At 39.1% G+C, this 22,888-nt stretch overlaps 2 protein-coding genes and 1 long non-coding RNA gene across 7 annotated transcripts in view; 2 read left to right on the top strand and 1 right to left on the bottom strand.

Annotated features, from left to right (window-relative positions):
• Positions 1-11,931, top strand: part of PEX1 (peroxisomal biogenesis factor 1) — a 42,299-nt gene extending 30,368 nt beyond the window's left edge. For 2 of the 5 annotated variants that reach the window (XM_072412855.1, XM_072412859.1), the window contains 8 exons: positions 297-361; positions 804-946; positions 1,057-1,160; positions 1,824-2,003; positions 2,740-2,967; positions 5,834-6,007; positions 9,912-10,039; positions 11,775-11,931. In XM_072412855.1, coding sequence (XP_072268956.1) covers positions 297-361; positions 804-946; positions 1,057-1,160; positions 1,824-2,003; positions 2,740-2,967; positions 5,834-6,007; positions 9,912-10,039; positions 11,775-11,850 — 1,098 coding nt within the window. In that variant the 3' untranslated portion in view covers positions 11,851-11,931. The remainder of the gene's footprint in view (positions 1-296; positions 362-803; positions 947-1,056; positions 1,161-1,823; positions 2,004-2,739; positions 2,968-5,833; positions 6,008-9,911; positions 10,040-11,774) is intronic. The other 3 variants (XM_072412856.1, XM_072412858.1, XM_072412857.1) reach the window with 3 other exon arrangements.
• LOC140331655 (uncharacterized) lies at positions 9,724-17,759 on the bottom strand. The gene is made up of 3 exons (XR_011920953.1): positions 17,639-17,759; positions 10,581-10,716; positions 9,724-10,037 (listed from the first exon to the last, which is right to left on the bottom strand). It is a non-coding gene; the product is annotated as an uncharacterized lncRNA (long non-coding RNA).
• Positions 14,814-19,891, top strand: LOC140331654 (E3 ubiquitin-protein ligase UHRF1-like). Its single transcript, XM_072412861.1, has one exon. The coding sequence runs from the start codon at positions 14,912-14,914 to the stop codon at positions 17,129-17,131; it is 2,220 nt and encodes a 739-aa protein (XP_072268962.1). The 5' UTR covers positions 14,814-14,911; the 3' UTR covers positions 17,132-19,891.
• Positions 19,892-22,888: the final 2,997 nt, after the last annotated feature.

The raw sequence follows: 22,888 nt of genomic DNA, 5'->3' as shown, positions 1-22,888 counted from the left end.
TTTATGGGTTCCCCTATGTTTAAAAAGGTTAGGAAAAGCTGCCTTGGGTTGTTGGGGTGCTAATAAAAATTAATGAATCCACATATAGCATGTTTCAAAAAAAATTGAGAGTTCATTAGGGTTTAATAAAACATGTAACCAAATGAAAGCCTTTTATGGCTCTAAAAATGAAAATTATTTAGGTTAGCAAATTTATCATAGAGTTAATATCAAGTTAACCAAAGCTGCTAAATTCAATTTAATGGCATCAGTATCTCCCATGACAAAGTGGAAATGTTCAATTCTATTTCCCACAGGGCCCGGAACTTCTCAGCAAATATATTGGAGCAAGTGAGCAGGCAGTACGAGAAGTCTTTACTAGGTAACATTTGCAATATGCAATATGAAGCTTTTATAATCATTTTAGAAATCTTTTTGGAAAATCTTTGTGAGTGGGCGCTGACCATTCACGCACTGAAGACCTGGATCCTGGATGTTTCTGTTCCCAATACGTAGCACCACCGCTGCCAGTCGCTAGCGCAGACAAGTCCAGAGATTAGTGAACAGAAATCCCACTACCCATTGTTATTGGGGAAGCAGCTCCTGGCTAAATACAAAATTGAAATACATATTTTACTGTTTTAAGTGTAAAAAGCGTTGTTCTTTAGGCTTTATTTAGCTAGTCTTTGTAATTTTTTACATCTCTGCTACAGGCCTAGCCCAAAAGATGACCCTGCTACTCGCTAGTTTAGTTTTACAACTTCCTGGATCTCCTTAGATAGAACTTGCTAAAATATGTATTTTCTTGTATTATATGGTTGCAGAGCACAGGCTGCTAAGCCCTGTATCCTTTTCTTTGATGAATTTGATTCTATTGCACCTCGACGAGGTCATGACAATACCGGAGTTACTGACAGAGTGGTCAACCAGATGCTTACCCAGCTGGATGGGGTGGAGGGATTACATGGTAAGTCTCCTGGTCATAGGAAGTTGACTATACATTCCTCACATATAAAATATTAATGTGAGGGGTCAGTCCTTTCAGTTTTGATTTTTGTTTGATTTTTCTTACTTTAGGAGTTTATGTACTGGCAGCTACTAGTCGCCCTGATCTGATTGATCCCGCTCTTCTCCGACCCGGACGCTTGGATGAGTGTCTGTACTGCCCACCCCCAGAACAGGTCAGCATGCAAACCAGAGGTGTATTTGGTAGAGAATGACACTCATGGGAATTGAGTGGTGGGAGGTTAGGGGCACTACTATAAAAACCATTCATATTATATATTGAATTCATATTGTATGGTCCCCTTGGATTTTTTTTAGGCTAAATGGGAAGAAGCTGTAGGTGGTTGGTGGCCCTTGTATTGTGACCCAACTTTTCATTAACCACCCAAAAACAGGTAGGTGGTTACTGAAAAGTGCTGGGTGCTAAAATGTGATGGGGAGAACATTGTATTGTGTGGTCCATTTGAAATAATAAAGCTGGGCTTCAGTCAAATTGCTAGAAATAAAGAAAATATATGTGCATGGGAGCATTACCTGCAAAGTTTTGTTTTTTCTATTCTCCCATTCTGGGCTTTACACAAATGTGTCAAACAGCACAGCAGTAAATCAGGGTTCCGGCGGTCTGATCCCCCTCTACCAAAATTTCTGTTACAGGTCCCCTCATCACCCCCAAACAGTGAGCTTTTGATGAGACCATTTGTCTGTTACTCTGCTCCCACCTGCTAGCTGGAGATAATAAATCTGCTTTGATGTGATTGCTTTAAAATGGACAGGATATAGAATTAGTTTCTGTTTTAACGTCATTTAATTGAATTTTTATGTTTTTACACTTGATAAAGGCTTCCCGATATGAAATCCTAAAATGCCTGAGTCAGCCCATGCTCTTAGATGATAATGTGGACCTGCAGCACATAGCCAGTGTCACAGAAAACTTCACCGGAGCTGATCTGAAAGCTTTGCTGTACAATGCTCAGCTGGAAGCCATTCATGCAAGGCTAGGACCTAGCACACTGGTACAGGTATGTCTTTCGAAGTCTGGAGAATCCAACTATAAGCATAAGGTATAGGATTTCATTGTAAGCTTGAACAAAGACAGGAAAAATGTCAAGAGCATCTGTCTGGCAGGGACACAACCAATTGTTATCACAATACTGCCTGGTCCACACAGGTATAGTTATCAGATATGTGGGAAATCACCAGCACTCTCATCAAATGCATAACTGTGGAAAACAGAGCACATATGTCAAAGAATCCCCCACACAAGGTGGCATTGTGGCTTTTAATGGAACCCTGCTTGAGCCACAAACTGTGACACTAAGCCTGATTTAATAAAGCTCTTCAAGACTTGGATCCTGCAAACCTGGGATTGATTTAGTCCAGGACTGAAAACATTTGCTAGCTTATAGCAAATGATTTTTAAGAAATCCTGTCTTGGAGAGCTTTAATAAATCAGTCCCACTGTCTTCACAATAAATTTGTGATGTACATTTGATGAGATATCTTGTAATTGCTTCCTTCTCTGGATTATACAATAATCCACCTGTTTCAAAGACTACAAGGACTCTCTGACCAATTATCTAGCACTGTTAGGAATTCAGCTCCAATCTTGGACCTATACTATATTATTTTTCCACTTTAATTGATCAAATATTAGTGATACTTTTAAGAAAATATATAGAACTCAGAGTCCGAGGTTAGTGTTATAGATACAAAAGAGTGATCAGTTTTCCAATATCTGTCTCCTAATATTTTTAGGATAATGGCTCTGGATCTGACAGTGATGCGAGTTTATCATCAATGATATTTCTGAACCACAGCAGCGTGTCTGATGAATCAGGAGGAGAAGCAGAGAGCGTCTTAGATCAATCTCTTACCTCTCTGGAAATGATCAAAATTCCCCCAGAAGACCCCAAGTCTAGCATATGGCGCCTTTATTTTGGGAGCTCCAATGATTCCGATCTGGGAAATGGCAATTCTGATAAGGTATTTGTAATTTGAATATATTTCAATTTTATTTTTCTTGCTTGCGCTGTCTGTATACTTTACCTGAACCAGCTAATCAAACTCTTTCATTCTGTAATATGAACCTAGCATGCAATGGTCTAACAATCGTTTAAAGTGTATGAAAAGTCAGAATTTTTATTTGGTTTTGGATAGAGCATAATAGGACAAGACCCTCACGGTTTGTGTCTGTGCAAGAAAATTTCACCCCTCTATTTATCTTGGTGATCATTGCCACCAACACTGTTCCTGTGGCAGTTCACTAAGATGGGAATTCCATTACGTTGGACAGATTTTCATTTTATTTCCTCCATGTCAGAAAATTAAGGGAAACCTTTTTGGTGGCACAGGCAACAATCTATAACTGGAGGGTTCTTTCAACCCTTCACCATGCTATCTAAAAAGCTTTACATACACTTTAACCTTGAAACAGGAAGAGAAGCAAGAAATCAACAGACCTTTTTTTATTAAAAAGCACAAAGAGTATTTATGATGGGCAAAACTCAGTAAATCATAGAAACAACTAGATCAGTTGTTAAACTGTTGATAAACTGTAATCGATTGGCACTACTACAGTTCCCATACTGCTCTTTGGAATGCTTATGAAAGTGAGTGGTATCATTCTATTTAATCATGTGTTAATGTTTTTATTTAGCTAAGCTTACATAAGTATTAAATCAAACTGGATTAATAAAAAACTGTGGTAGGAATAATATATAAGCTATAAATTGCTTGTTGACCTGCTTTAGTTAGCTGTAGGGTGATCTTGCTTTGGGCTAGCTGTTCTCAGGTCCTTTATATAGCTGCATCTTTGCCCTCTATTTCTTTCCACATTCCACCATACAATCAAACTCCATTGAAGCATTTTAAAATACATATACACAAATGCACCCCTGCCTTTCCAGAAGGCCACCCTTCCAGCACTAAAAGGTTCAAGGTATACCTACAATCTCTCTCCTCTCTGTCATTTGATACGTGATTCCCCTAAGCAATAGAAGTGCATCCAAATCTCCCAACAGTTAGGAGTTACAAAGGTTTTGCAAACATTTTTGTGGCATTGGGGGATGCAGGGAGGTGTGTTATTGGGTGGGGGGGGGGGTGAGGTCGCAAGTTTCTGTAGGCTTAGGGAGCAGTAGTTTTAAACCCCAATGACGTGCCAGGAAGGAGGTTAAGCAAGCACCGCCACAGTCCCTAATATGAATCATTTTATCATTGTTTTAGACAAATAATGTATCTAATGAAATGAAGGGTTTTGGGGGTCAAATGAGGGTGTCAAGTTATAGCTCCCTGCCAAGGGGGCAAGAGACCCTAGGTATGCCTCTGCCTATTCCTTCCTGGGAGAGTTAGTTCGTAGTTACATAAATTAATCTATTTAAAGTGTATGTACACTATCAATAAAATGCACCTTTTTAATCTGCAAAATATACAGTTAAAAGCATTAATTGTATATTATTTATTTAATGATACCTGTTAATCCTGCCAGAGACTGAGTGAGCTGATAACATTCTCTGCTTTTATTGACTTTTGTTAATATTGTTCTGTGGACTACAGAACAACTCCATCTATATTTTTGTTCTGTCCTAAGATGACAAAGATGTCACTTCATAGATAAAGTACTGTGAGTGAGCATTGTCTCCCTAGGACAGGAAGTATATGACTAGCAGGATCACCAGGTAAAAATAAAAGTTACAAAATGCAGCCATCACATATAATGCCTGGTAAATTGCAATATATTAAATTCGTGTTTTGGGTGTACTTGGTAGCAGTATAATACAGGTGATCTTGTTGCTGACCTCCTTCCTAAACCAGTTTCTTGGTTGGCACACAGCTAATTTAGTAGCAGTGGTAGCCGTCATGTTTCTGGTTGTTTCATAGTTTTAGGGTGGGAAGATTTTATAAGTAATTATTGCAGAAACATTATAATTATACTTAACAACCTCTCTAGTAGCTGGTGGAGCTAGCTATTTTTTAAATTGCCTCTCTTTAAGTGAAGAAAGACTCTGTAATTTGAATGATCTTCATTTTCAAGATTGAAAACATTTGCTAACAAATAGCAAATGGCTTTGAATAAATACATTTCAGCTTTGCTGGATAACCCAGCTTCACTGATAAAAGTGTATCCTCTCCAGCCTTGGAAAGCTTTAATAAATCAGGCCCATTATGACACCTGATCCTGAGGCCTCTGATCCAACCTAATTACATTTGATAAAAGTTCTTTATCTGTCTTACTTTTTTTGCAAAATAAGGTTTATGTGTCCATACCCTCTGATAATTGCTTAACTATAATTGATTTAGGCACTAACATTTTGTGAGGCTTTTTTCATTTTTATTGGGAATTAACACTAAAAAAAAAATTAAATGCTTCTATTAATTATTCTTCTTTGAACTGGCATGGCTTTGGTTTCTAAAATTCCTGGTATTGTTCTTTCACATCACTTTCCCAATTATATCCTGTACTTCTGATGTTGAATGCAATCCAGTAGTATGTGTTATGTTCAACTTGGTCAGGACACACTACCGGCTTTTTGGTATGCATCCTTAGTAACAAGTTTGGGGCTGACATTGGGCCCTAGAAGTACTTTTAGAATCAGTCAGATGTCTTAAAACTTTTTTTATTGTTAGGAAATCTGCATGTAATTTTTATTGGAATGTTGATCTTATTGTACTAATATCTTGTAATTCTTTTCTTTGCACTGAAATCTTTTAAGATGAATCGTCCACGAATGAGAAAAATATAAATTGTACTCCTTTTATCAGCCCTTACTGTCTTGTAGAAGATTCCTCAACGTTCACAGAGCACTATTCCCAACACCGAGTGTAATGTGTCTTTCTTCAACTGTCTTTACAGACCTGCCACAGCTTGTCTGGAAGCAATTCCCTAACTCATGATTTCAATGGCTTATCTGTAGGAGAATTAGTGCCTTTCCAACCTGTAGTGCTCATAACCTCCTCACAAGAAGATCAGCGGGATCACTGTCAGAATCTAAACACTGAGATCACTGTTCCCAACTACATGAATGTGGTATATCGACTTTCCAAATGTTTCTGTCCTTTCCCACCTGTGTCCCTTCCCTGTTCCTCCATACACACCATACTTCATGACTGTCACGTTTATAAAGGGGACCCTTTGCTAAAAGCAATACACAGACCGCCACTGCAGACCCTTCCATCTATAAATGCCAATTGCATGGCTGTTATGGCATTGCCCCAGTACTTTTTGTCCATTCTTGGAACCAGCATGAGGATTGAAATTTTCCCTTCTGCTTGGCTTTATTGGCTGTTTGCTTTTTCTTGATCAGCTATTTGGAGCAGCATGTCAGTTAGGCAATTAGCATTTTCAGAAGGAGGTCAGCAGCGGCATTCCTACTGTTTTTCTTAACCCAAAATTTTTTTTGGTTGTCAGGAGTGGATAGATTAGCTTGCTTTAGGAGGAAATGGTCTATGTTATGGTGCCAGGGAGGTTGTTGTTTCATTAACATTAATAAAAATCAGGGCAACATTAAAGAGAAATTGACCTTTCTTGTTAAAAGCAAAATGTGTGTAAAGCCTCTGGACATCTTGTGCTTTCCCAACCTCTCAATTTCCTGTGCCTATCACTGAAAATGGAGCATTGGTGTACTGTATTATCATTTCAGTGAAAAATGTTAACACACATTGGGCCTGATTTACTAAAGCTATCCAAGACCGGAGAGGATACACTTTCATTTGCTAACAAATAACAAATGACTTTTAAGAAATCCAATCCAGGTTTGCTGGATCACACAGCTTCACTGATGAAAGTGTATTGTCTCCAGTCTTGGAGAGCATGTTGAGCTGACCAAACTTTGTGCAGGTACAGTTTTTGGTCCCCTGGGGTGTGTTTACAGTTTATTCATATGAATAAACACTCAACTGAACTCGTTAGCATGTGGTAACACATGTCGAACTTTAATTGGTGTGCTTTAGATATACCCTAGTGGCCCATCCTGATGTAAATGGGCTTTAGGGCAAATACTATCACTCCCAGAATGAGAATGGTGACCATGTCTCTTGCAAGGATAGGCACAGTAGAGGCTGTTTACAGGAATCCTTTTAGGCATATGCAAAGCAGTGCAAATATACAAAAATGTCACAGAGCAAAGCAAAAAGCCTGTTTTCCACTTACAGGGTACAAATCCTATGAACTCCATATGATTCCTAGCTTTGTAGATTTTGAGTATTCCAACAACTAAACTGCATCTTCTGCAATAAAACGTCTGCTTGCTAAATTACAAGCACAGAAATACCATGCTGCCTGTTTAGTAGAAGCACCAGTTGACATATGTGGGGGGGGGGGCATTAGTTTTTGAACAACCAATGTTTGTAAAATACTCAATTTTACATTTAAACCATAAGTACAGTACTTGTATTCTTTTTGTCCCCCTTGCCTGACCTAAACCTTCCCACCATCCTTCCTTCTATCCTTACTTTGATCAGTGTTTGTATACATTATGTCCTGACTCCATAAAGTCTTCTGTGGGTTGGCCACCACTGTGTATTAGCATTCCTTTGACTTCTATGGGCCATCCTCCAAGGCCGGAGATGTTCAGCGTTCAAATGACTTCTGGCATAGGATGTTAACAAACACTGGATTGGGGTTTTTATCAGACAAGGGAAGAAAATGATTAAATGCAATTAGCATTTAAGTAAACCTTTTATGAAAGCTGCTCAGATATGATGGTATACATCAGTACAAAGTATTGAACACTGGTTATAATTAAACACAATATTTTAGTTTATCATTTGGAGCAAAATTTCAACCAATTATTTGATTATTAATTTACATGTATGCATTGTATTTATTTACCGGATGAGTATTTATTATTAATGTGCCCTAGAGATTAGCAAATATTTCAGGAAGCATGGAAATATTATATTCACAGTGTTGTACTGTTAAGAAATTTGGGGATCTATTTATAAAACAGGGAATCTGACATTCTCTCAAACATCCCCTGGTGGGAATCAAGTGGTGTCATTGAAACACATGGACCTGGAAGATTTCCACAAGTGAATATTTGAGAGAATTGTCTGAGATGCTGATCCTGTAGATTACCCTCATGTTATAGGTAATGTGTCATATGTGTATATATACACATATACATATGATATATATATATATATAATGTTCCCGATCTTTCACATAAACAAATAGTGGAACACTTAAAGGCTATAGGAAAAAATAAAAAGTGTCTTCACCTGCTTTATCAAATTGAGCTCACATATCCATTAGATACATGTAAGTTGTTAGATACGCAGCCTGCCCATGCCCAGTGTTCGCATCCAGCAATGGGAGAGAAGCTTATGAAATAGAATGGATGTGCCAGTTCCACTGTGAGTGTAGAAAGGCTGTCCAAGTAAGGGATTTGTATGCCAGCCAAGTAGTGATAAAGTTCTTCTGAGTCTGAGGAAGGTGTAAACTTACAGTAATATGATGAAGAGGACAGAGGATGGAATGCCAGTTTTTTTCTGCAAGAGTATTTGCCCTTTAAGTCTTCAGTAAGGGACCTGGTGTGGTCAAATGACATTTTATTTTATGCACATCTTTGAAATACTCTGTTTATTACCTAGACTATGTAAGCGTTTAAACCCCTGTCTATTTTTTGCTCTCTGTTTCAAGTTGTGGAGAATTTCCTTCACCCCTGAAGTAGGTGAAACAGGAAGTAAAGGATGATAACTGTGACATTTTGGATTTCTTATTACTGCCAGTGACCAGGATAAATAGAAATATCCTGCTTAGCCAGGACACAGACAGCAATAAACACCTCCCAGGATATCCAATTATTTCCTAAGATTGTATAAAAACAGTTTTGGCTACACATAATGTATTAAAAGGTATCTCAAGGTATCCATATGCTAAATAACTTCAATGACTCACAGTAGTTTTAATTTGGCATTTAGTTCCCAGTTTTTAACCGACGAAGCACAGCAGTAAGGTAGTGAACCTTTTATGTATCAAACTCATTTTTACAACATGCAAACCCACGTTTCATGGACCCAGTTCTTATTTGTCAGACAGCATCTTCCAGACCCTCAAAATGCTGCATCTTATTTTTCAGAAGCAAATTAACAAATTACAGAATTCAGTTCCTATACAGAATTTGGTTCCTATGAGTATATATTACCATATTTATCCAGTCTAAAGAGCATCATCAGGTAGCAGAATATCCTGAATTTCTGACTACTGATACTGATTTCTTTTAATATAGTATTCTCCAAGTTTGTGCCTCTGTTGGTTTGGTAAATCTGTGTAACTGTTGAGGAGTGGATGAAGACACCCATCAACGTGTTTTATCATTTTATTGCTTCACTAGCTGTGGGAGATAAAGTTCATGGTTAGCCACATGCAGAAACTTGTTGTTCTGGCCATGCAGCTTTGATCCAATGGTAGGCAATACCAACATTTTTTTTCCAGAAAATTGATAATCTAAAAATCCTGAAAAGCTGTCAGTGGGGACCAATTTTAGTTCTTTTAAATCACTAACAATTTAAAGCTATAGATGCTTAGTGAAATTTAACAGATAGAACTATGCCACTGGTCATTATCAAGGTGCTGAAATGGGTTTCTTCTTTCTTCAATGAAAGTGAAAAGTTTTCAATTACACATGGTATTTTATAGGCCTGGTACTGCTATGGAATAGGGTAGCAAACAGGTAAAATCCATACAAAACTCATAGCTTCTATGTATGAGTGGAAAAATATATTCATTAATCAGTACAGAGGTTTATATAGTTGTTAGGTTTATTAGAAAAAGGTCATCTAGAACTTGCTAAACACTGCCCTGATATTCTGATCATGTCATGTGGTTTATCCATATCTCATTGTGAAAATAGTGTCTCTGTTTCTTCCCATGGTCTGGACAGAAAAAGTAAAAACATTTTCATAATATATATGTTTCTTCTAATATTCAGCAGGAAAGACCTCACTGCCCCACAGAAATAAAGAAGAGAATACTCATCAACCAGCACCACTTGATGACCGCGTTCGCCAGCACAAGACCGTCAATAAGTGCAGAGGACAGAAAGTTTTTCAATTATCTGTAAGCAGTAAAGAAAAAAAAAAAACATGATGATATAGCTAAAAAAAAACATTAGCTCAACATATCTTTGAACACCAAAGGCTTGTAGTTGGAGAGCACCTATTGATAGTTTACCCCCTTGGCAAACTTTTAAGGGTAAAGCAAACTGAAACTTGTTGATGACTAGGAAGTTACCATCCCTTTCTACCCAAAATGAGATGACCATTTGCATGGCAATTTTGTCTATCCAGGTGAACAATAACAGACATATTCCTGGTGCAGGTTTGGTTTATAATAGGCCGCAAATGGATAGGTTTTAGTACATTTCAAGACTAAGAATTAATCTGTTATAAATAATAATCCACATTTTAAAAAGATAAGAACTGGTGTTGTCAAATTTCCACCTAAAACCTTATAACCTTAGCACATGGGATACATGCTGAGCCAAAAGAAATGTTTGATATAACTTCATTACACAGGCATGGTTACTCACAAAAAAAGGTACAAAATCTCTTTGAATTAACACTTGCAAAGGATCTCCTGGAATTTTCACAACTCTCACCATATCCACTCCTGTAGTGACAAGGAGGTCAGCATAAGATGCCAGTACGATTTTGGAATCCAAGTGATCATCACTACCAAAGTTTTGCTGTTCTGGTAAACTTTGGGGTTCCATTTCCCAGCAGCGCTGCAGTGTTCTGCAGAAAAACACAGTGAAATAAAAAAATTATTGTGTTTTTTTTTTAGAGGTATGTCTTTTCTATAATTATTAAACCACAGAGTCACTTAAAGTGGACAAAACAATTATGATGCAAACTGTGATGCCTGGGAAAGGAAAGGGTGTTAAATGTATTGTCAGTAGGATACATAACCTTTTCGTATTCCCAGTTGCTCTGTAAACAATAGGTTTCAGGTAATGTCTTCACCTAAATCTCCTGTTTCCTCTGTGTAGTTGCTGAAAAGTTGCTTTACATTGTAGTTTCTTAATTTAAAGAGTCCAATGAAAATATGGTCATGTAAAAATTCTAAACTTTCCCTAGCTGACTGTCCATCTTTACAGTAATGCAAATAAAAAAGATTGTTGCAGTTTAGAGTCACCTGCTAGCTCGCGTATGTGCAGAGCATGAAGGAAATGGGCCTGTTTATTAAAGCTCTCCAAGACTGGAGAAGATAAACTATTATGGGGGAACCTTGCAAACCTGGAACAGATCTGGTCCAGGATTTATAACATTTGCCAATTATTAGCAAATGATTTTTAGGAAATCCATTCCAAGTTTGCTGGATCACCTAGGTTCTCCAATGATAATCTATCTTTTCCAGTCTCTGGGACCTTAATAAATTAGGTCCAATGTGTCTGATTGTTACTAAGAACCCATGTGTATACCATAAGGTTGAAATGCAGCAAACGTCTTTGTGGACAGGTTAATGCACTACTTGAATCTTAACCAATATGCAAATTGTAGGATAAGGGTAACTAAAATAACAACAGGTCCATGCACTCCTGGTACCACCCTATCCTATAAATGTTAGAGTTTTGACTTTCATCTAGAATGACCCGTGTGCCTCCCCACTGCAGTATTCCACCCCTTATAAACTGGCCACATGGTGCCAGAATTTACCCAGATTGATGATGTCACTTCCCCCTGTTCTGGCCTGCCAATATAGGTAGCTTTGCTTGTATTAATCTATTTAATATGATAGATCTGCTTACTATCTTCTCTCATAATAATGTGTTTCTTTTTTTCCCCCTATACAGCTATGAAAAATTTCAAAATCCTAAGTTATCAGACGGACAACTCTCCAAAAGTAGCAAGAAAGTAACTTTAGCATAATACCTTTGTTGTTAAGAATTTCCTGTAAAAGTAATGTAGATTAAACCCCAAAACTCAGAACGAATAAATTTATTTTTCAAATTTGTCTTTCTTTTTTTTTTCATCATAAAATGTGTAGAGGAAAGGGCTTTTTTGCAAAAAAAAAAGGTTTTTACTTCTGAAAGTTACCAAATACATACAGAAAGTAACATTTGTGCTATTGCTAGACATCACACAGCTGAAAAAAATTGTGTCCAATTTAAGATGGTCTTTTCTTTTTCACGTTTTCGCCTTCTTCTGAGTTTTTAGAGACTTTTTTAATGGATGATGAAGAGATAATAATCGGATTCAAGAGATATTGTGGTGTAGTGGTGGCAGTTGTTTTAATCTCTGTTTTAAGATCAGAGAAAAGTCGGCGTAGCAATAGTATTTGTTTTAAACTATAACTGGCATAAATAGCCTGGTGCAACTTGGTGACCCTTGGAGGGTAAATGCTTATTGTTTCCAGTGAACAATGTTTTTTTTTCTTGAAACAAAGAAATTCACAGAGTAGTGTATGAAGGAGAGCAAAGACCTTCGCCACAGCCAGCCACACTCTTGGCCCATCGTTCTCACTATATTTAAAAAGGCATTATAAGCTCTTCTGACATAATACTATGCACCTGTGCCCAGACTATTGACAATTAAGCAGGTATATTTGTTTAACAATCAGTAAAAGAATTTTAAAACAAGCCATTTTTGCAAGCACTGCTATTTAGCTCTATGTACTGAGATGCAATTGATTCTCTTTTTTTTCATTGTGGGGGTAAAGCTCCAATCTCAGGCATGCACAAAGGAGCTGCCTGAAGACTCCTGGGATACGTGACATAGGTATCCTAGGAGGCTATGGGCTTCAAATTCAGTCTTTAGTGCCAAATAAGACGGGGCTTCCTTTTCTTTTTTAAAAAAAGAAAAGTTATTTTGGAAAAAAAAACACATTTTGCTTGATAAAAAGGGTTATCTACTCTCTTTTATATAAGTTAAATATTTAAATACCCCCCCTCGTAGCTGTACAATTCTTTTACGTTTACGTTAAGTAAATCCTCCTTTGCATTCACTCTATACCCACTGAAAGGGACAAATGTGTGCATGAGGGTGGGGTAAAGGTGTTCGAAGAAGGGTAACAAAGGCAGGCAACAAGTCTAAATCCAGGTTAAAAATAAGCTGCCTGAAGCCTCCTGGGATACATGACGTAGGAATCCCAGGAGGCTATGGGCTTCCTATTTAGTCTTTACCGCCAGAAGGGGCTTCTTGTTCCTTTAAAAAAAAAAAAGTTATTTTGAAAAAAATCCAAATTTTTGCTTGATAAAAAATAATTATCTACTCTTTTATATAAAGTAACAATTCTGGTGATAGGTCCGCTTTAAGCTTTTTCAGCCATTTGCAAGTGACTGCAAAGCTCAACAGTTTGGTACACTTTTTTTGTTATTGTGACCATTTGAAAAACAAATAAAAAACACTTGCATATGCATTAACAAGCATTTCTTAGAAGCCCCAGGGGTGGTAAACAGCCCCAGAATCCTTTATGGAGTCCACAAAAAACCCGGTAACAATGCCACCACCAACCGTCTGCATAAGAAAGGATAACAAAACAGACAACACGTTTTTTGCAAGGCGGTTTGGGTTACAAAACAGCCTGCAAACTTCACTAGTCTGAATGTGTAAAAAGTTGTATTTTGTAAATGTTTTTGTCTCTTTTGTTCTCTGTTTTGTGTATAGTTTTTCTTTTTTTTTAGATATTTAAGTGTGTGAATGTGTAAATATATATGGTATATGGTTTTATTTTTACAGGAACCCTGGACTTGGTTGCTTGCCTCTGTTACCCCTCTTCCCCAGGTAAAGGTGTTGGAAGAGGGTTAACAAAGCAAGCAACCTAAATCCAGGCTTCCTTTAAAAATACAAAGTTATATATACTGTGTGTGTGTGTGTATATATATATAAATATATATATATATATATATATATATATATTTTCATCCCGGGGTTCCTTGACGACCTGAAAGTTATTTAAAGCTTCCCCCAATGTTAAAAAAATTGAGAAACTTAAAGATTTGTGCAAAATAACACTTTTTTAATAGGTATATAATGTAATATCCCCCTCCTAGTGTGGATCATTTCCCCCACCTCCTAGATTGTAAGCTCTTCGGGGCAGGGTCCTCTTCTCCTCCAGTGTCTGTATCTGTCATTTGCAACCCCTACCTAATGTACAGCGCTGCGTGATATGTTGACGCTAAATAAATCATATTTATTATTATTATTAATAATAATAAAAATTTATATAGTGCTATATATATATATATATATATATATATAAGGGAGACAGCTGAGGCGGAAAAAGGGACTGGGGGTGCAGGAAAGAACATTCCCTCCATTTTAGGGACAATTGGGAAGTAAGTGCTAGTAAGCAGCGTCTATTCATTCAGAAAAACAACAGATGAATCTATGGTGAATGTTTTCCAAAATATGAGACAGCTGGCAGCTATGGAAGGAAGAGGGCTGAGTGTGAGGAATGTAGGATGATTTGTACATTTTTGTGCAGGGTGACTCTGGATTATTATGGGGTGAGGTGCTATGGGAGTTTACACATTTCCTTCACTAGGGAAACCACAGACTAGTACCCTCAGGTCTCATCTTGTGAGGTAACATTTGGCGGGAGATGATTCCGGCATCACGTGACGTCACACCGCCCGTATATCCCAGTCCATTCAGCACCATTTCTGAATGATATATTATTTTTTGGCTTTGGTTTATCTATTATATCACATCATGTTGTAATATGTAATGTTTTATTTATTTATACTTAATATGAAAATGCAGTGTATTTGTGGGAGACAGGGGAGAGGCGGGCAGGTTCCGCCCTCTTCTCCCCACGTGACTCAACGTGCTCCTATCAGCTACGAGTTGAGGAAATTCCCGCCATACTATAAACCGCGCGCGCTAGTAAAAGCGGGAGATTCTCTCACACACCTCAGTCAGCGCTCTGTGAAAGAGCCGAGCATCTCTTCTGCAGTCACCGAACCACTTCACGGTCTCCTCAGCCATCATGTGGATCCAGGTGCGAACTATGGACGGCGGGCAGACTGAGCTGTTTGATAACCTTTCCAAGCTGACCAAGGTGGAGGAGCTGCGGCAGCGGATCCAGGAGGTGTTTGAGGTAGAGTTGGAGCGGCAGCGGCTCTTCTACCGAGGGAAGCAGATGGAAGACGGACACACGTTGTTTGATTACAGCGTCGGGCTGAATGACATCGTGCAGCTGCTGATCAAGCAGATCCCCGTGAGTGTCCCGGTTGCTGAGGAAGAAGATAAGAACGAGGAGGCCATGATGGCGGAGATTGAACCGGAGGACGAGCCTCTCTCTACCGAGCACACCGAGCTGGCCTTATACAAACCCGAACAGCTGGTGGACGCCCGGGACCTGAATATGGGCGCCTGGTTCGAGGCTCAGGTGGTGAAGGTGACCCGGAAACCGGCTTCTGAGGAATTCATCTACCACATCCGGTATGAGGATTATCCTGAGAATGGGGTCGTTCAGCTGACTGAGAAGGATGTCAGGCCCAGGGCCAGGACCAAGCTGAAGTGGGAGGAGCTTGTGGTGGGTCACGTGGTCATGGTCAACTATAACCCTGATGACCCCAAAGAGAAAGGCTACTGGTATGATGGTGAGATCCTAAAAAAGAGGGCGACCCGTACTATCAAAGAGGTCTACGCCAAAGTATTGCTGGGGGATGCTGGCGACTCCCTGGACAACTGCAAAATCCGCTTTGTTGATGAGATCTATAAGATAGAAGAACCCGGCAGCGTTGACCCATCTGAGGCCCCTCCGAAACGTCAGAATGGACCGGAATGCAAACACTGCAAGGATGACCCCAAGGTGAAGTGTCACGTGTGTGCCTGCCACGCCTGCGGGGGTAAACAGGATCCTGATAAGCAGCTGTTATGTGATGAATGCGATATGGCCTTTCATATGAAATGCCTTGATCCTCCTTTGTCTGCCCTGCCTGATGAAGACTGGTACTGCCCAGGGTGTAGAATCGATACCAGCGAAGTGGTCCTGGCCGGAGAAAAACTGAAGGAGAGTAAAAGAAAAGCTAAGATGCCATCGGCTTCTTCCTCATGCCAGAGAGACTGGGGCAAAGGCATGGCATGCGTTGGGCGTACTAAAGAATGCACCATTGTTCCATCCAATCATTTCGGACCTATTCCTGGCGTACCTGTTGGCACCATGTGGAAATTCAGAGTTCAAGTAAGTGAATCTGGCGTGCACAGGCCGCATGTAGCTGGCATTCATGGAAGAGGGAACGACGGCTCCTATTCTCTTGTGTTGGCAGGAGGATACGAGGATGACGCAGACAATGGAACAGAGTTCACTTACACCGGCAGTGGAGGTCGTGATCTCTCTGGGAACAAACGTACCGCTGAGCAATCTTGTGACCAGAAACTAACCAACATGAACCGAGCCCTTGCCCTAAACTGCAATGCGCCCATCAATGACAAGCAAGGCTCTGTGGCCAAGGACTGGCGTGCTGGGAAGCCTGTGCGTGTTGTGCGTAGCTCCAAAGGGAGGAAACATAGCAAATATGCCCCAGAGGAAGGTAACCGATATGATGGAATTTACAAAGTGGTCAAGTACTGGCCTCAAAAGGGGAAGTCGGGGTTCCTCGTTTGGCGTTACCTGCTCAGAAGAGACGACGAAGAGCCTGCCCCATGGACCAGGGAGGGCAAAGAACGTATTAAGAAACTGGGCCTGACTATGCAGTACCCAGAGGGTTACCTAGAATCTGTTGCTAATAAAGAAAGAGAAAAGGAAAATGATGCTGGTGCCAGTGAGCTTGAAACTCCCGGCAAAAGGAAAAGGAAATCTGAGAATTCTAAAGCTCTGGTGCCATCTGCTGGCACACCAAAGAAAACCAAAGTGGAATTGTACAAACTCACTTCTGAGCAAAAATCCCTGATCCAGAAAGATGATCTTAACAGCAAGCTATGGAAGGAAGTCATGAGTTTCCTTAAAGAAGGACCAAACTTTATTAAAAAAGTGGAAGAGACCTTCTTATGCATCTGCTGCCAAGAAGTGGTGTATGAACCAATAACAACGGAGTGCCTGCATAATATCTGCAAGAGCTGCCTTGACCGCTCATTTAAAGCCTCCGTGCATACGTGTCCTGCTTGCAGATTTGACCTGGGCAAAAACCACAACATGAATGTAAACAAAGCACTGCAAGCTGTTCTCAGCCAGCTCTTCCCTGGCTATGAGAGAGGAAGATAAACTTTACATTTAATTTGAACATTGTGCTTTGCTTCAAGATGTTTGTCCTCCAAAATTCTTTTTGTTACTGTCCTGTGGGGCTGTAGCCTGAACATTTTTTATGTAGTTATGGCCTACAATCTAATTAGTTTTTTTTCTTTATTTTCTGAATTTTTATTGGACTGTCTACCTCAGTGGCTAGGTATAGTGCTTATACACAGTGCCCCCTCTCCTAAATGGGGGAAGATTGGTAACGTTTTTATATTTCCTAGGCTCCATACTCTGGGACCTAGGAATGATGATATCTTCCTCCTTCCAGCAAGGTCTTTTGACAATGTTGAATAGTTTATATAGCTTGCTAAAACATGTGGGCTACTTGACATTTCTAAGTATCTTGCTGGCAGGAGGGTGACATCCCCACTCATGCTAATGAAATGTGTATGCAATATCTATTTCTATCCCTTGCCCACTGGTACTTATATACAGCGTTAAAGGGGGTGGGGGTTCACATTAAAAAAGTTACCTTACCTGAATTGGAAGGTCTGGTCTGATTTCATTTGCTTCCTGTTGTGGTAGAAGTAGCCACTAGTTCATAAAATGTGGGGGAATGATTAACCCAGGACATATTTAAATACTTGATGACCGTGATATTGTTGTGGTCTGTGCAAACTAAAGAATACTCATTCTGAGATAAAAATATATATATAAATGTAGGCTGCTATTTTTGTAAATGGTGGTTTCTTGTCTGTCATACTGATTAATGTCTGTCTGGTTACTGTTTTCTCTAGCATCACAGTTCTGGGTTACTGCCTCAAAGTACTGATTCTAGAAAAGCAATTTGTAGGAAACTGGCAATTATATATTTTGTATATCTACCGATTTATAAATGTTTGGTTATTCCTTTTATTCCCGTTTTTGCCCTGCTAGACTGTTCAGTTTATTTTGTCACCACTTTGCAGATGACTGCTGCTCAATCTTTCTACCTCTGCATATCAAGTGACTCCAGTATGACTTTACTGTAGACAAAGAATCATTTCATTTGTTATTTCTAGTTAATGTTCTTGCAGGTGAGTGAAAATAAATGTCACAAGCACCTCAAGTTTTGATATCCAGTGCATAACTATTTACTGAATGATTGACTCTTGCATCACGCATGTGATTGACAGGTGGTCCCAAAACCTTGCTTATCTATGTTCAGTGAACAAAAACTTTGCACTTGTTCAAGCTTGGTGCACTGCTGATAAATAGGTTCATTCACCTTGACCAGTTGCGGCACCTCATTAGCTCTCTATATGGTTTGCAACGGTATAATCACATTTTTTAATGATTATTATTTGTTGATGGACAACCTGCTACTCCCAAGCTTTTGTGGAACTACAGTTCCCAACAGTTGTCATTCCCATAGATAAAGTACAAGCTTTTTCTTATTAACACATGCTGAAATGTGAAGTTCCACTTGCTTGTCATTGCTGTACAAACTGTCCCATGGGGCACTTGAGTTTACTCTGAATTGCACTGATGACCTTGTCACTGATAGCCATAGGCAAGGCTGTGCTAGTTTTAATGCATGCAGGGATGACACAGTCTACCTCAGACAGGGCTGTCCTTAAAAGGTGTAGTGATTTTTTTTATACTATTTCACCAGATTGGATTTCATCATTATGACTGTATAACAGGTATATATTTTTTTAAGCTTTGTTATAGATCTCTGGTCTGGAACCTTTGCTGAGGCAATAAGGGATAAGTAAATGGATTGAATACCTAGACATAATCTTTGCTTTGAGCGGTGAAGGTGTGAACCTCCTGTGAGGTTTACAGCTACCTAGGGTTCCATTAAAGGGGTTTGCCTTCCTTCCTGCTCTGCTAACCTTTTACTTGAGTAAGAATTATCTGACTTATCTGCAGGAATATTGCAGCTATCCCATTACTTCCCAGCAAGTGAGTAAATATCTTTAATGAATCACCTTGCCTTTCTCAAAATTTGGGACATTGGTACAAATTGCAACTTTTTAACTATATATCCGTAAATCACAATCTTCAGGATATGTACATGCTGATTTGTTTAATATTTAAAGACTCCTAAAATTAGTTATCAAGTAAGTTTCCGTGTGCCAAAATGTGCATATTCAGGTGAATAGGAGAAAATTGTGTTTTCTTGAAGATATGAGACCCTTCTGGTTCTTATCACTTCTGGTAGCCAATCAAAGCCATTTTTGTGTCATGTGATATCTAAGTGCTGCAAAATAATTTTTTACCTGTCATTGGGGTCGTTTTCCCTTCCGCTCAGGTTAAGAGACAAAGGTGCTTTATTTAGTCTGATATAAGAGCACCTGTCATTTTGACGTGAATTTTATATTGCTTTTTATATACAGTGCGTGTCATTCTTTTGAGAATTCATTGAGTATATAGTTAAATTGATGTGACCCTATCATACTGAAGGACTGTATTATGACTGTTCACATATAATGCCTTAAATGCCCCCCCCACCTCTGTATTCAGAACTGATAGCTTCATTAAAATGGCAACAAAAAATGAGTATTTCCATCACAATAATTTGTTTTTAAAATATGAGTTATTCCAAGGTTATCCAGTATCTTTTTTTTTTTTTTTTTTTTTTTTTTTAACATATGTTTAGTGGTTGTCCTGAAATGTTTAATGAAGTTGGCTTCCTTGTGTGCCGTTCGTTGTAGTAAATTCATGATATGTATGTTTTTAATGTGGTTTGTTGGAATGTTTTATACATGCAATCTTATAAAATAAAGTCTTGATGGTTTAGACTTTTATTTAATCATGTTTGTTATCCTGGTCCCTACAACTATTATTTCTGTCTGGGAAGTCCTATAAGCTCATGCTCTAATTACTATAGGAGCAATAACTGCATTCTGCAGTATTTTAAACTATGACCTGGTTTGATTTTCTGGTTGTTAAGGTTAACAGCAGCTGGCATTCTAATTTTGGGTAATTTGTTTTTACTTTTACAGCCACCCACCAAAAAGAATGATGCTTGCTGTTTACCTAAACTGGACTGGTTTGTGGCTGCTCAATGATATTGCCCCTTGGTGGGCAAACCCAGCTTTCCCTATGTAAACAGCTGGTTCCCTGCTCAGGTCTCACAAAATATAGGAGGGGGGTTCAAGATGGCAGAGGATGGAGCCTCTTTTTCTCTGTCTGCATACTGTAGATGGGGAGGATTTGATCTCCACTGCAGTGCATGGCCTAGCAGGAAAAGGACTGTACCTGTGCTGACCCTATTATCCCCCACTTCTATCTGTCTAAATTGGACAGACACATTGTTAAGCTGCGTACACACCTGCAATTTTTCTCGTTGGAAAGGATCTTTCACGATCCTTTCCAACGAGAAAAGACTGCACGATCGATGCTGTACATACAGCACCGTTCATGCTCTATGGAGAGGGGAGGGGGAGAGTGACGGAGCGGCACCCTGCTGCGCGCTCTCCCCTTCCCTTTCATTAGGATCAGTCGTCGTCCATCGTCCGTGGATCCGCCAGGACGGTCGTCGGACGATGGACGACGACCGACTGTACACACGGCAGATTTTCGCCCGATAATTGGCCGATACCGATTATCGGGCGAGAAAAATTTGCCGTGTGTACGCAGCTTTACTCTGATCAGGTAATGAGGTCAAAGCTCTATATACAAAAATTTCCGCCAGAAAAATATAATTCCTTAAGAGTAATTGTATCTACTGCTAATAGTGCAAAAATATTTTTTTCCCCTGATTGTACATAACGGCATTTCCTGGTCCTTGTGACATTTACTGCCCCATCCCAAAATCCATATACCCAATAAATGTATCGCACATGGGACTTTCAAAGCCGTACTGTAGGAGTAACATCTTTACAGCTTAATTTAAAATCAAACTGGTACCCCCCTGTGGACACAGCATATATTAACTTTATCGTGTGCCTATATATATAAAGTATAAATTAGCCCACCTTCTTAGGCATTTTTCCAAGATGTTCAACAGACTTCTCCCTCAGACCCTTTTAGCTGGGTGTACCACCTGGCACTTTTCATTAAACACTTGACTGCTTTTGGGGGGTTAGTGAAGATTTGGGTCACAATACAGGGCCACCACCTGTGTTCAATTTCCTCCCACCCAGCTTAAAAAAAAAATGAGTGAACATTGAATAATATCTGGTATAATTCAAAAATACCTGCAGGAAGTTTTGCAAGGCAATACAATATTATTTAAAAGCACAACATCTCTAGGCTATTTTCTGCAACGAAATCTGACTGGGACTGTTGTAACCCTAATGCTCAGTGAATGGGATCTTTTGGTTTCCAATGTGTTCTACTGAGGACTTTGTGCCATAGCCTGCGTTGAGCTAAGGTATAGCATGGAGGGGCAGCTATTGCAATAGTTCCAAAGTTTATATGTGACCAAGTCTAATAAAACATCAGGTGGATGCTGTCATTTTACTGATAGAAGACCAAGGAATGCTGATACTATATTTATGCATGTCAAGCTAAAAATATTTAGGTTGGTAGTTATTACTAAACAGCCATTTATAGCGCCAAACAGCCAACATATTACACAGCGCTGAACATTAAATAGAGGTTGCAAATGACGGTGACACAGGAGGAGGGGAGGACCCTGCCCCGAAGAGCTTACAATCTAGGAGGTGCTACTAGGGAAGTAACACTTAATAGGAGGGGTTAGGTGTTAGATCACTGGTCAGGTTGTTACTGCTATCCAGGCTTGCTTCGGAGTTACTGTCACTGTCTCCCCTGCTGTCAACCTTTTACCACAAAAGAACTGAGAGGGACCCTTTTCATAGTTAGGTTTTTAAAAGTCAATCAAATTCAACCACTAGAGAAAAATCATCCCAGATATAAAACCCTTATAGACGTAGTTGATCCAGAGAAAGTCAAAAACCCCTGGTACAATTTGCTCCAACAATTAGATGTACCCTGGAGCAGCAGTCTCCGGTGTCTTAACTTTAAAAGCTTTAATACCTAGATATATTCTGTGCTTCTAGAAAAGCATCCAGCATTTTTTTAAAGCAATCTACAATACTCCACTGGTTCTATCATCCCCTGGACAAAACAAGCTATTAAACCCTGCGTTGTGAAGAGGAATCCATGAATATTCTCCCCAGAAATCTTATTAAGCTGGCTGGGAACAAGCTGTAAGCATGTTGTGACCCCTGTATAGTGACCCAACTTTTTAGTAACCAACAGCTAAGGGTATTGAGAAGTGCAAGGTGGTGCACCCAGCTAAAAGGCGTCAGAGAAAACACTTCACCTCAAATAATTAAAAACATTTTGGTCTGGAGTTCAGTTATAAGTCTTCTGATGCTCCAATGTCTGAGCGCCGGTCTATCACTCTAGTTCTCACATGATTAAATGGGCTGCTGTTTTGTTAATGAATTGGAATGATTGCGTTTGAGCACTTTACTATTTTCTGTGCATTGTAGCTACACAAATATTTAAAAAAAACTATTGAATTAATAAACAATATTGTGAAAATTTAAGGTAACCACCCCTATAAATAATACTGCTAAACCTGATAATAGTGCAATACTTGCCCCCTATTTGTAGCGGTGGTTACCTTTAATTTGCACAATATTGTTTATTAATTCAGTAGTTTTTGAAAAATATTTGTGCAGCTACAATGCACAGAAAATAACAAAGTGCTCAAATGTAATCATTCTAATACATTAGGAAAACAGAAGCCCATTAATAGGAGTGGCGTAAAAGGGATTACATGTGAGTGCGACTAATTATGTTATATAATTTGTAAAACTTGGATGA

This window comes from Pyxicephalus adspersus, chromosome 5 (genome assembly GCF_032062135.1).
Source record: "Pyxicephalus adspersus chromosome 5, UCB_Pads_2.0, whole genome shotgun sequence".
Taxonomy (NCBI): domain Eukaryota; kingdom Metazoa; phylum Chordata; class Amphibia; order Anura; family Pyxicephalidae; genus Pyxicephalus; species Pyxicephalus adspersus.
Note: the sequence above shows the minus strand (reverse complement) of the source record. Positions and strands in the feature narration are given on the sequence as shown.

Bases quoted from the DNA above. Each gene is read 5' to 3' on its own strand.
- LOC140331654 (XM_072412861.1), top strand. From the start codon at position 14,912: ATGTGGATCCAGGTGCGAACTATGGACGGCGGGCAGACTGAGCTGTTT.